The sequence below is a fragment of the Camelina sativa genome, chromosome 2, assembly GCF_030686135.1.
Source record: "Camelina sativa cultivar CO46 ecotype springtype chromosome 2, ASM3068613v1".
In the NCBI taxonomy this organism is placed as follows: Eukaryota; Viridiplantae; Streptophyta; class Magnoliopsida; order Brassicales; family Brassicaceae; genus Camelina; species Camelina sativa.
The window spans coordinates 28,352,199-28,364,671 of NC_141881.1; the positions used below are offsets into that span (position 1 = coordinate 28,352,199).

Genomic DNA, 12,473 nt, shown 5'->3' on the forward strand with positions numbered 1-12,473 from the left:
AGTAGCACCTCCCATTTCAAGTTAACCATATCTCATCAAACATCGAGTTATGAATCTAATCTTGCAATGACTCAGAATTTGGAATTGTTTTCATAAATTTTTTAGGATATGTCGTAACTCGTAAGTTATGAAATATGTAAACGGGTTTAATAAACTTTATCCAGCAACCCAAACACATTCGCAAGATAACACTGCATATAAATTTTTATTTTAGCAAGTTTCTAAAAATGAACAAGAAAGACCAAATACTTTTCTAAAAACAGAAACAAGACAGAACTAGAACGAGAAGCCCAAAAGTTTAAAGTCCTCGTGGGCCGGACCAAACCGAACTGAACTGAACTAAACTAAAACTAAACTCCGTACTTTTGTTCCTCCTCTCTCTCCTTTTTTACTTTCTCTCTCTTTCTCCGTCTGTCGCTATCTCGCTCGTCCTCTCCTCTGTTTCGTAGCATCTGCAGCAGATCTCTCTTTGTCCTTCTCCCCCCCCCCCTCAGATCACTGTAACTACACAACTACACTCCTTTCCTTATTCGATCTGTTTCTTTTACTCTTTCTTGATTTGCTCCAATCTTAATCTTTCTTTCTATATCGAGCTTGATCTGACTCGTTCTTCAAAATATATACTTTTTTTTTTCTCCTCGATTCACTTTGTGATAAAACATCATATGTTTTCATTAATTACTGCTCTGAATTCGTGTTGTTCTTGTTAATAAGTGTTGTGATCTTTAGTAATATTAGGGTTTTTGTGTGTGTTTGAGTTTTAATTTCATATTGAACAGTGAAATCATTATACTTTCTAATTAGATCGTTGACTTTTTAATTCTGAGTTCTACGAAATCGAATCAGCCTTTTAGGTTTTATTGATCAAAACGATTTAGTTCAGAGAAGATTGTCTCCAAAAATTACTAAAAAAACACTTGATTAATTGTTAATGTTCAACTTTAAGTTATGTAAAATTTGATTCTTAATCTGTGTGTATATATATATGTTGAGTGTAGATGGCACAGCAGGAAGCTAACCCTTCCCCTGGTGCTGAGGTTGTTGGTCGTGCCTTTGTGGAGCAATACTATCATATTCTTCACCAATCCCCTGGTTTAGTCCATCGGTTTTATCAGGATTCGAGCTTGCTAACCCGACCTGATGTTAATGGTGCTGTGACTACTGTCACAACTATGCAAGTGAGATTATTACTATATAACATTGCCATATTGCTCTTTCCTCTAATATGGTTACATATTAATATGGTTCCACTTTTGGATTTCAGGCGATCAATGATAAGATTCTTTCATTGAAATATGAAGACTACACGGCCGAGATTGAAACTGCGGATGCTCAGGAGTCTCATGAGAGGGGTGTTATCGTCCTGGTTACAGGACGCTTGACTGGAAACGATAATGTGAGGAAGAAGTTTAGTCAAACTTTTTTCTTGGCTCCACAGGACAAGGGATACTTTGTCTTGAATGACGTGTTTCGATTCCTTGAGGAGAAAGAGGTAACCACACAAGCCCGTTCTGTCGCCATCAATGGAACCACCAGGGATGTTCAGGCTCCTGTGGAACCAGGTACGATGAAAGATCACTGTTTTTTTTTGTTTTCCTTGCTACATAGCACTCTGTTATTTAGGTTAGGATATTAACATTACCGTACTTCTTGTCAGAACGTGTTAACGTTAGTCACGAGGCTGAGGTAGAACCTGAGCCAGTTGCTTCCATTGAGGAGGAAGATCTTGACAATGTCGCGGAAGTTTATGATCCTTCTGATAAAGATGAAGGAGTTGTTGTCGACGTTGAGCCTATTGAACCTCCAACTCAATTAAGCCATAATGAAGTTTTATCAGTGCCTCAAGGAGATGCTCCTAAGCATTCTTATGCTTCAATCGTGAGTCACAACCGCCTACTAACTAACTGTTTATTTTCTTCTTTTTTTCGTTGTTTCCTTAAGATTTTTATCGTTTTTAGTAAAACTTACGAAGTCTTTATGTGTTTCAACAGCTGAAACTGATGAAAAGTGGTCCAGCACAAACACACGTTTCTCGGAACAAGCCAAGAGCAGCTCCAGTCAGTACCAACCAGAAGACGAGCGCTCGTCCTGCGGAGCATGTAGCAGCACCCGAGGCTTCAGCTCTTGAGAATGTTCAAAATAGTAGCCATGTTGATGTGGATGGTCCGTAAATTCTTTTTCTGCATGTGGGCTGTTTGAATATGCGTAATTCCCTTGGTTATTGATGGTCTATACTTGTTTATTACAGATGATGGTCATTCGATTTATGTCCGAAATTTACCTTTTGACTCCACACCAACACAACTTGAAGAGGTGTTCAAAACCTTTGGTGCAATCAAGGTTGAGGGGATTCAAGTCAGAAGCAATAAGGTTTGATATATAAATTCTACAATCTCTTCCAAAACGCCTCGCCTTATTGGTTCCTTACACGTTTTTGTGACTCTCAGCAGCAAGGTTTCTGTTTTGGTTTTGTGGAATTTGAAACAGCTAGCGGAAAGCAGAGTGCGCTTGATGTAAGCTCATAGCCTTGATTTTATCTCTTTTTACCACGTTTAATCCTAAGTCTTTCCGAGCTCGTATGTTATGGTTTATTCAAAAAGTCTTGACTCTTTGTGTTGGTTAATGTAGGCCTCACCGGTTACAATTGGGGATCGTCAAGCTGTTGTAGAGGAGAAGAAAACAAACAGTCGAGGTATGAAACATGAGAGACCTCATTATTTTTATGAAGATTTTATTGTGTATTTAAAAGATGTGTTATTTTGCAGGAGGAGGCAACAATGGAGGTGGTAGGGGAAGATACTTTCCCGGGAGAGGAAGCTTCAGAAACGAAAGTTTCAAAGGAGGACGTGGTGGTGGAGGTGGAGGCAGAGGAGGAGGCTATGGACGAGGAGGGGGTGAGTTTTCTGGCAGACCAAAGAGCTCAAACCCACGAAATGGAGGAGAAGGTTATCAAAGGGTTCCTCAAAACGGAGGGGGTGGAAGAGGAGGACGTGGAGAAGGAGGTCGTGGTGCGCCTCGAGGTGGTGCTTCATCTTGACTTTGCTTATTAATGGTGCCCCCATCTACAAGAGAGTAGTTTTAATTTTTTTTGTTTTGCATCTTTTCTTGCCTACTACTTGAGTTGAGTTGATGTGGTAAGTCCTTTTTGGCTTCTTTTTTTTTTCTTTTCTTAATCGGGTTTAGTTTTTCATTATTCTTGAATTTTTTTTCCCTCGTTTTTGTTTTTCATCCTTAAATCTTTCTTTGGGTATTGTACCTCTTCATAAACATTCAATTTCATAAGAAATGCATTATAAAGTTGTGTTCTTAGTTTTTTGTTCTCAAAGTTAGAGCACACGAAGTGTACAAGACCGGCTTATCTGACTCATAAGTTGCATTAGGCAACTTGAACACGTAAAATCGGAAACCAATTAAATCAGACTTCTGCTGATAATATTTTAAACAAAGTGCTGCAGAGCAACAAGAACAGACACCAGAGCTTTTAAAACCTCTTTTAATATATTGATAGCATAAATAGTGTCTTTAAGAAACAAAGCACACAGAAAAGAAAAAAATTACGAGTACAAAAATTGATTAAAATTCCCAAGTTCATATGGAAAACTTGAATTCAAAACTTCGGTGAGTGGAGTTGCCGGGAAACAATAGAAACAGAGTCATTTTATCGTTTGAACTTCTTAGAAGATTTCTTGTCTTGGCCACCACCTCCTCTGTCCTTATTACCTCCCAAGAACCTCTCACTCTCTTCATCATCTTCTCCCCTTCTAGTCTTCCTACCTCCTGACTCTTTCATATTCTATAACATAAATTGCCACACAAAACACACATATTTCAGTTATTAATTGAAGTTAAGAGCAAAAAACATCTAAACCTTCTTACATGTAGTAGTAAAAGTGAAGAGTAAATATACCATTGCGGATAACTTTTTCGCTTCTTGGACTCTCTCCAACAATGATAAGACTTCGTCTTCCTCAGCAGGATATTCTGGTAGTTTTTTGCCTGAGCGTCCAAGCATAGAGTCAAATGTCTGTATCCCATGAGAAAACAAAACAATAAAAAGCTCTCGCAGGTTTATTTACTTACCAATGAGTTTTTCTATTTGTATAAACCATTCGAGCTCATACTGGTTTACAAGTGATATCCCGACACCAGAACGTCCAGCACGAGCGGTTCTTCCTACTCTGTGGATGTAATCCTATGAACCAAATTTGAAAGATCAATGTGTGTTCTCAAGATCATGGATTCATGAGAAACAAGAAAGAAGATATCTTATTCATCTGAATAAGAAAGGGGCTAACCTTTGAATTTGTGGGAATGTCATAGTTGATTACCATATCAACTGATGGGATATCGAGCCCTCTACTAGCCACATCGGTACAAACCAAGATATTACATTCCCCTGCTTTAAACTTATTCAAAGCTCCCAGTCTCTTCGACTGTGAATATTTCGAAAAGAATGAGAAAATCTTGAGAGAAGAAGTCCAGAAATGTTTAGAAACAGGAGTGCATCATTTACCTGAGTCATTTGACCACTGATTGGAACGGCTCTAAAACCAAGACTCCGAAGCACCAAAGCCAGAAAACGAGTACCATCACATGTTCGGGTGAAAATCATTGATGTTGAATCAGGCATTTCACTCAGAATGTATACAAGATAGCAATCCTGATACAGTGGATATATAAGCTACTTATAGTTTAAGAAAATAAAAACCTCTTATGTGCTTGCTATTATCTATTTACAAGCTTAGTTATGTAGATAAGGTACCTTGTATTTAGCAGCAACAAACCGATACTGCTGCTTAAGAGTATCGACTGTGGAGTATTTAGAGGCAGCTTCAATCTGAAAGAAAGCAAAGAACATACAACAGTTATACCTCAAACTATGATAGCTGTGACAAAAGAAATCAAGTCATTCTGTGTTTCCATACCTTCACAGGATTCCTCAAACATGCCCTTTGAAGTTTTCGAACCTAAAAGGACAAAACAAATTCAGTGACTTTAATAAATTGTTCCTTTAGATCTTCCACTCCAAAAGATTATAGAGAGACAGTTTGATCGATCAAAACCACAACACTGTCAAGAAAGGTTCCTACCTTTTTAGTCATAGTCGCTGAAAAAAGAAATGTTTTACGTTCACGAGGGATCTCTTCCAAAATCTGGTTAAGAGATTTCTCAAAATCTTCATTCAGCAACCTATCTGCTTCATCAAGAACCTGTTGAACAATGTGAAATAAATACCAAAATGATACGATCTTTGAACAGACTAAACCAAACCAAAAAAAGACCACCAAAGATAAGCATTAGTATACCAGATATTTCAATGATTTCAGAGAAAAGCCTTTTGTGTCAGACATATGATCCCAAAGACGACCAGGTGTTGCAACCTATGAAACAACATAACATAGTTAGCTACTAAGTTCACTTATGATAACTGCAGTAACTCAAAGAAATGACCATAAGATTAGAACAAAAAAACGTACAATAACATGAGGCCGTTTCCCAAGAGCAATAGTTTGTTGCATCCTGTCTATACCTCCAACAAGCTGAAAAAAATCAGGAAACATATTCAGTTTTAAACCACTGTTATAACAGGAATATTTGAAATATGGTAAACATAGTTAAAAGCATGAGCTTACCACAGCACACCTAAGACTTATATCAGCACCTAGAGCTTCAAACTGCTCAGCAATCTGGATTGCAAGCTCTCTGGAGAGAAGGAACACAGAAGAATCAAAATCCAATTAAAATAAGCTAACAAAGTAGACACTAGAAGAAACTGGGGAAGCAAATCATACCGAGTTGGAGATAAAACACAAGCGAAGAAGGCAGGATCAGGTCTACGTCCTTTCTTAGGCTCAGAATCATATACATACTCAAGAAGTGCTTGTAATATAGGAATCGCAAAGGCTCCAGTTTTACCAGAACCAGTTTGGGCAAGTCCAATAACATCTTTCCCTGAACGAGACACATTAAAACATCAGATTCCAATTAGTTGCAATGATATAATAAACCCTAAAAATCAAAAAGTTTCAAGCTTTTCAATCTCGGAAAGACATAAACACAGAACTAGGAACCTCAAAATCGTACGGAAACATCAATAAGAATCATCACAAACAAAGAGAGTGTAACAGCACAAAAAGGCGTTACCTTCAAGAGCAAAAGGAAGGGCTTCGGCTTGAATTTTGGAAGGGTTCTTCCATCCTAATCTCTCACAAGCTTTCACAAGCTCCTCACGCACACCAAGTTCTGCAAACGTCTTCACCACTTCGTTCTCTTCCTCCATTTTCAATACCGACCGACAAATTCACTATCTCCTGGACCTCAAAGACTCTAAGGGAATCAAACGGCGTTAAGAAAAATCGCGTCTTTTAAGATTTCCGGCGAGATTAAGGGCTTTAGCTGCGTTTAGGGTATACAAATCAGAAGAGACTCTAGTGAACGAATGAGACAAAACAAAAAAAAAAAGAGAGCGAGTTTTGTTTGGCTATCAAGGGTTTTAGTTATATTGTTATTTTAATAGTCTGATTGGGCCAAGTATGGGCCTTGTTTATATAACTTTGGTCTCAACAAAAGCCCATCAAATTGGTCAATAACTTTTCTGATTTGAAGAAAGGTAAAGAACAAGTTTTTAACTTTTAGGTTAATAATATGAAGTTGTGAACTGCAGAATAATTTTATATTACAAGCAAAGTTTAGAGACGTTTTTATGGAAAAAAAAGTGAAAACTTAAAACAATGACTGAGATGCTTTGTTGTTGTTTTTGTTGGAGATGTCTTGGAGCAACAATCTTGTTTCAGCAGCAAAATCAACAGGGGCTACTCCTTTCACAGTTACCCTCTGCCTCTTCTCTCCATTATACTCATTTTGCGTGACACTAACTCGGAAGGCATGACATGACCAGGTTGCTTCTTTCAGTTTTGTCTGATATTCATTCACTTCACCTTCCTGCAAACAAATTAGATTTGAATCAAACATCATGACATGCGGAATGCTTGCTTATATAGCTCTAGCTTTTTATATGGTTTTTTGTTTCCTTTACCTCTGATCTTAGTTTGTTGAGCTCATCAGCTGAACATCCAAGAATCTTCTCTGCTTCATCGTTGAATGAGGAAATCCAAGTTTCTCCAGATGAGTCGGTGACTTTCACAGCCATTATGTACCTAGCAACAACCAAAGTTGACATATTTTCAGATGTCTAACAAATAATGTTTAAATTCTACCCAAGTTTTGTTTGTTATATGAATCTGAGTTATCTTACCTTAAGCTGCATTCTTCATATTTTTTCTGGCATCCTTCACACCAGTAACCAGAGTCAAGTGCTTCCGTCACTTTCTTGTTACAAGTCTTACAAGCTTGGTACCACATTGTCTGGTCTGGTTTGATGAAGCTTATGTAAGCCCTAGTGCTGAAAAATACAGGCTGCAACAGAAATCCAAGCTGATAATATAAGTGGATAACTCAATAATTAAGCAACTTCGGTCCAGAACTTGAATTTCAGAGTTTAGTACCTTTTCTTCGCCTAAAGATGGGTTGCTTGTGATGTGAGAAAGAAGGACTCTGTCAGTATAGATAGACCGAGATCCACTCTTGGCTAATGGGCTCATCCCTGATCCAATTGAAGACATGGATACTTCTTTGCCTTCAGTATCGAACCTGCAAATGTCGATGATTAAATAAAAGACAGACAAGTTTCACCTTTATTATTGTATCAGCTGACTCAATCCAAAAGGCATACCAAGATTTCAACTTTTTCGCTTCTGGTGATTCTGGGTTTATAACCACATTGCTTCTGCTGATGGTGGACAACGATACACCTGGGGAGATTGGATTCAATCAGCAATAGGTTCAAACAAGTGTGAAGTCAAAACATACTGTTCAATGATCAAATCCAACATTACCTTGAAAATCTCCAACTTTGAGAGACTTGATTGCAATCACAGGTGACTTATCAGCCATGTCTAGTAGTTCTTGACCTATGCCAGTTGCAAGGTCGTTCCACAGGGACACCACAACAGTTTTCTTTGACTCATCAGCCAAAGTTATATCTCTCTTAGGAATCATCTCATTGTCAGTTCTCCTTCTAATACTCATGGTAGGAGATACACTTTGAACAACTCCGATAAGATCTAGATATAGCACAGCATGCAAGTTTCATTATCAGAACCAATGTGTAATTTTGCCAGAAAGAAAGAAGAATTTAAATCACAAGACGGCTCTTACCAATAAGCTCCTTCTGATTGACATACATCCCCAACTCTTCAATGGGAATAAAGTTGAATTTAGTCTCAGGGATGAACATTTCTTCGCTACTAGCTTCCTCAACCTCTGAATTATCATTCAGTGTCATCTCATAATCATTCTGAACAGTCTTGAACTGTTTGTTAGCAAGTTTAAGTGTTCCTCTTGATATATAATAGACCTTTCCTAACTGGAATCTGTCATAGAACTTCCTTGCAGCATCATTAAACATTGTTGCTTGAATTTGTGTTCCCTGGATTACACCAAAATTAGCATAATGAGTAACCACATAAAGGTGTATACCAAGTCTGAGATGAAGTAAACTGGGAGATATCTTACTTCTTCGTCTGTAAGTTCAACGTTGAAGACACATCCTTCTCCTCTAGCGTTTTTGTAGTTTCTCATGACTCCCTTGTTTGTAACTCTGACTTTGATGGTCCAGTTTCCTTGATAGGGATTCAAGGACACAAGTGGATGAACCCTTCTAGTCATAGACATTCTTGCAGCTGGTGCAGCACTGCAAAAAAAAACAAAGAAGTTTAAGCAAACACTCACACCTACAAAGATTAACAAAGAGATAGAGAGAGAGAAAGAAGTTGCTTACTTTCCCCTTTGTTCACTCATTATCTGAGAAGCTGATCTGGATGCAAATTCCTGCTTCGGTTTCAAACTGATACCGGTAGAAACACCAATTTTAGCATCACTCACAGGAGTGACAGGAGCAGGAGAATGCTCTAGTTTCTGCCTCTTGAGCTCAGTAGTAGCCTCCTCCTCCTCTTGGCTCTTACTCTCCAAGTTAATCTCAGAATCAAGCACAGAACCAACAGCCTCACATTTATTCACAAGGAAATATCTGACACACAGAGGACAATAGAGAAACACACATATGTATATTAGTAACTGTTGACTTCAAAGTGATGCTCTAATCAAGGTAAAGAAGAAGAAGTGCTTACTTAGTTGATTTGTTTGAAAGGTCGTTAACAGTGAAATCAATGAGACGAATGAGACACAGATTTTGAATCTTGCCAGATATAATCTCAGGTGTCAGTGAAGGTGTAAAGATTGCTTTCACTTTTGTCTTTCCATCATTTGCACTAAATCTGTCTCAAACCCAGAACCAAAACGAACACAATCAGATCCAATTCCACCAAAACACTAAAAAAAAAACCCTAATACAGAAACAAATCAACACTACTATATCAGATCCGTAACTAAAACCCTAAAACTAGTGATTACAATAAATAAAAAACTAATCTTTACAAAAACCCAGATCTCTTAGCACAATTCTAGTGATTACAATGAATAAAAATCTAATCTTTACAAAAACCCAGATCTCTAAATTCAATTTAAGAGCTTATAAATACTGATCTAAGACTCTAGAGCTGGAACAAGCGAGATAACAAAAGGGAAATTAAATCTCACTGCCCACATAAATGAAACTTACGCATATCTATTGCCGATAGGTTTAAGATCCACAACTTGAACAACGATCTCAGGACGATCAGAGGAAGAATCAAAGGAAGGGTTCGACAAAACAGAGGAAAAAGCATCAGGGGTCACTGAAGCTGTCTGCATTTTTTTCTCTCTCGACTGTAACGTCAGATTAATTCGGCTTAAATGAAAATTTGGTGGTAAACGAAAAGGTGTGGTGAGTGAGGGACTCAAAGAGAAGTGGAAGGGTTTTTGTAAAAGGGGAGAGAGTGTTTTGAGGCTTTGAGCGGGAGCTATTCAATTCCAACCCCGCGGCTTCTCTTTTTTTGGCAAAAACTTCTACCGCTTCTTTTTTTTCATTATATGTTACCTTTTTTTGTTAATGGGCCGTATTTTTCCTTTTTAGTGTTTTTTTTGTTAATGGGCTTTTCTTAATAAATTTTGAGAAAGCGAATGTGTTACAAAAAGCCTCCCCTAATACAGGCAAACCCTACGAGAGCAGAGCAGTTTCATCATCCAATCTCTCTTGTTCTTCAAGATCTCTGCTTTGCTAGTTTTACTGCGAGATTCTTGCTTGATTCGATCAACGTGTCTGGGCTTTGATTCAAGATTTGGATTTAAGTGGGTTTTGGAGGTATGTGAGCGTCAAAATCTTCAAGTTTTAATTCTAGGTTTAGGTTTCTCTTAATGGGTTGAATAAAAAATTTATAAATCCAACCACTTTGGTTTTGTTTTCGTATACAGAGATACCGCCATCGCCATGGATAATGACTTGGAATTAGCGATAAAGAATACGGATGATCTCAAACGTGTGGATCAAGAAAGTAAAGACACTTTGTTAGCACAGGACGAGACCAAGCTTGATCTTGATTCAAATCATACCTATCGGTTAAACTCCAAGGGTTTGGTGAGTAAAGAGCTTATTAAGGATGATATGATGCTCGTCGTTGGTTTAGGTTGGTCCCTTTGTGACTCACACGATAACACGAAACTGGAGACTAATAAAGCTTTGAGAAAAAAAAAGCTAGCACACCCGGAACCTGCGGAACTGGCTGCCATCATTCACGGCTTGAATCAGGCCTGGAAACTTGGTGTGAAAAATATCCAATTCTTCTGTGACGACTCCAAAATCTTGGCCTACGTAAGTTTTTCTCTTCTTCTCTTACCCTGAATCCCTTATATCATGTACGTGTGTTTGTTATTCACGCTCTCATGTTTTTACAGGTTACTCGTAAAGCTACACCGAACGAGTCAATTGTAGCAGAACTTTTGGAGAAAGTGTTTCTTCTTCAGACAGAATTCACTTCTTGTCAGGCACTTGCTGCTGTAAACAGAGACGACATCAATTCTGTCATTAAGCTAGCAAAAGATGCTATAGCTTCCCAAACTAGATGGTGTGAAGGCGACACCGAGTATGAGAGTTGTCCAGTTTGCTACGATTATGTTTCACCTAATGATAAGTTTGAGGTGAGCGGCTGCTTTCACCGCATCTGTGTTACGTGCATGAGGGAGCCCTTCTCATCCGAACAAATTCTACGAGGGAACACAGCGATCTGCCCTTACCCGGATTGTGAGAATGATCTTGTGCCAGAGGACTGTAGAGATTTTGCTGATGCTAATGCTATTACCATTATGATCCAGCGCAAGAAGGAGAAGGCAATCCCGGTTAAATACAGAGTATATTGTCCCAACCCTTCTTGTTCCTTTTTGATGTCGGACCTCGACCTCGTACGCAATAATCCTAGGCAGTCAGAAGAACGGAAGTGCACGGAGTGCGGCTTGACTTTCTGCAAAAAATGCCATGTTCCATGGCATTACAAGAAGACCTGCGATGAGTTCAAGAAGTCGGAGTCTTACCTGAAATCAGACGCGGCACTTTTGGAGTCTTATGTGAAGACTGAGGGATGTAAAAAGTGTCCCCAATGTCAGCACATCGTTCAACATGGTGGCGGATGCGTACAAATGACTTGCAGGTATGTGACATTTGTTATTGAGCCTGGTTTTTATATTATCTATGTTCAAATTTGACTTTAATTATCTTTCTTTTCTTCTTGGCAGATGCAAACACGAGTTCTGTTACACATGTGGTGCTGCGTGTAAAAATAAGAAACTGACATGTGATTGCTCGCGTTCAGGGAAATAAACTTCGAGGGACGTTTGACTATATAGATCATTCCAAATAGTTTCTTATATAATATAAGACTAGCTCTGAGCCTCTGACTTGTTTTGTATGATGTTGAAGATATTAGTGATATGCTACTGTGTGTCTTTAAACGTACGTACGTGATGCATCCTAACAACAAAACATCATCACTGTCCCAAAGTGAGTGTATTAGGAGCTGTTTCCACGTCTGATCGAGTTTCAAAGTTCGCATGTTAAATTGATAAACCGCATATCACGTTACGATGAATACATTAACTAGAAAACTTGTTTCCAACAATTAACCATTTACATATGTTATTTCCAACAAATACTATTATTCATAGTTTGTAAATCAACCCAAAATCTAGATTAAATATTAACATGTTTTAATTTATTGACATTGCATTGCGTGAGCCAAACATTTTTAATTTAATTTATACAGTATGAAGAGAAAAATTAAACCAAAATGTTGTCACCTATGAGCTGTTGTCAACTACTCGTTTTGAGCCGTCCATTATTAAATCAGACGGTTGAGATCAAAACATGTACCCGCCATTTCTTCCACGTCCACGAACTAGTCAAACATCAAGTATTGACTATTACTAATCAACCCTTTTTATAGCAATTTCTTGTTGTACCCCCTAGTTTCCCGAAACTTATATAA

General features: G+C 38.2%; 4 protein-coding genes across 5 annotated transcripts; 2 read left to right on the top strand and 2 right to left on the bottom strand.

Moving 5' to 3' along the window:
• The first annotated feature begins 321 nt into the window (after positions 1-321).
• Positions 322-3,309, top strand: LOC104726686 (nuclear transport factor 2). Of its 2 annotated transcripts, none has more exons than XM_019233204.2 (9): positions 322-500; positions 999-1,178; positions 1,265-1,562; positions 1,658-1,878; positions 1,992-2,163; positions 2,249-2,370; positions 2,451-2,513; positions 2,629-2,692; positions 2,766-3,309. In XM_019233204.2, the coding sequence occupies exons 2-9, from the start codon at positions 999-1,001 to the stop codon at positions 3,035-3,037; spliced, it is 1,392 nt and encodes a 463-aa protein (XP_019088749.2). In that variant the 5' UTR covers positions 322-500; the 3' UTR covers positions 3,038-3,309. The 2 variants fall into 2 exon arrangements, with proteins under 2 accessions (XP_019088749.2, XP_010443914.2); XM_010445612.3 differs by having other exon boundaries at positions 327-500; positions 2,448-2,513.
• Positions 3,310-3,479: 170 nt separating this feature from the next.
• Positions 3,480-6,520, bottom strand: LOC104738406 (DEAD-box ATP-dependent RNA helicase 10). Its single transcript, XM_087472552.1, has 13 exons — positions 6,145-6,520; positions 5,793-5,952; positions 5,634-5,703; positions 5,478-5,540; positions 5,307-5,381; positions 5,091-5,210; positions 4,926-4,967; positions 4,763-4,837; positions 4,514-4,660; positions 4,296-4,433; positions 4,081-4,192; positions 3,908-3,996; positions 3,480-3,793 (listed from the first exon to the last, which is right to left on the bottom strand). Exons 1-13 carry the CDS (start codon positions 6,278-6,280, stop codon positions 3,659-3,661), a joined length of 1,362 nt encoding a protein of 453 aa, XP_087328678.1. The 5' UTR covers positions 6,281-6,520; the 3' UTR covers positions 3,480-3,658.
• Positions 6,521-6,622: 102 nt separating this feature from the next.
• On the bottom strand, positions 6,623-9,997 carry LOC104738415 (replication protein A 70 kDa DNA-binding subunit D). Its single transcript, XM_087472542.1, has 11 exons — positions 9,680-9,997; positions 9,189-9,335; positions 8,840-9,088; positions 8,575-8,752; positions 8,218-8,488; positions 7,896-8,123; positions 7,733-7,811; positions 7,506-7,650; positions 7,256-7,416; positions 7,037-7,157; positions 6,623-6,942 (listed from the first exon to the last, which is right to left on the bottom strand). Exons 1-11 carry the CDS (start codon positions 9,808-9,810, stop codon positions 6,724-6,726), a joined length of 1,929 nt encoding a protein of 642 aa, XP_087328668.1. The 5' UTR covers positions 9,811-9,997; the 3' UTR covers positions 6,623-6,723.
• A 159-nt stretch (positions 9,998-10,156) lies between these two features.
• Positions 10,157-11,944, top strand: LOC104738421 (E3 ubiquitin-protein ligase RSL1-like). The gene is made up of 4 exons (XM_019232399.2): positions 10,157-10,300; positions 10,411-10,807; positions 10,891-11,639; positions 11,725-11,944. Exons 2-4 carry the CDS (start codon positions 10,427-10,429, stop codon positions 11,807-11,809), a joined length of 1,215 nt encoding a protein of 404 aa, XP_019087944.2. The 5' UTR covers positions 10,157-10,300; positions 10,411-10,426; the 3' UTR covers positions 11,810-11,944.
• The last annotated feature ends 529 nt before the right edge of the window (positions 11,945-12,473 follow it).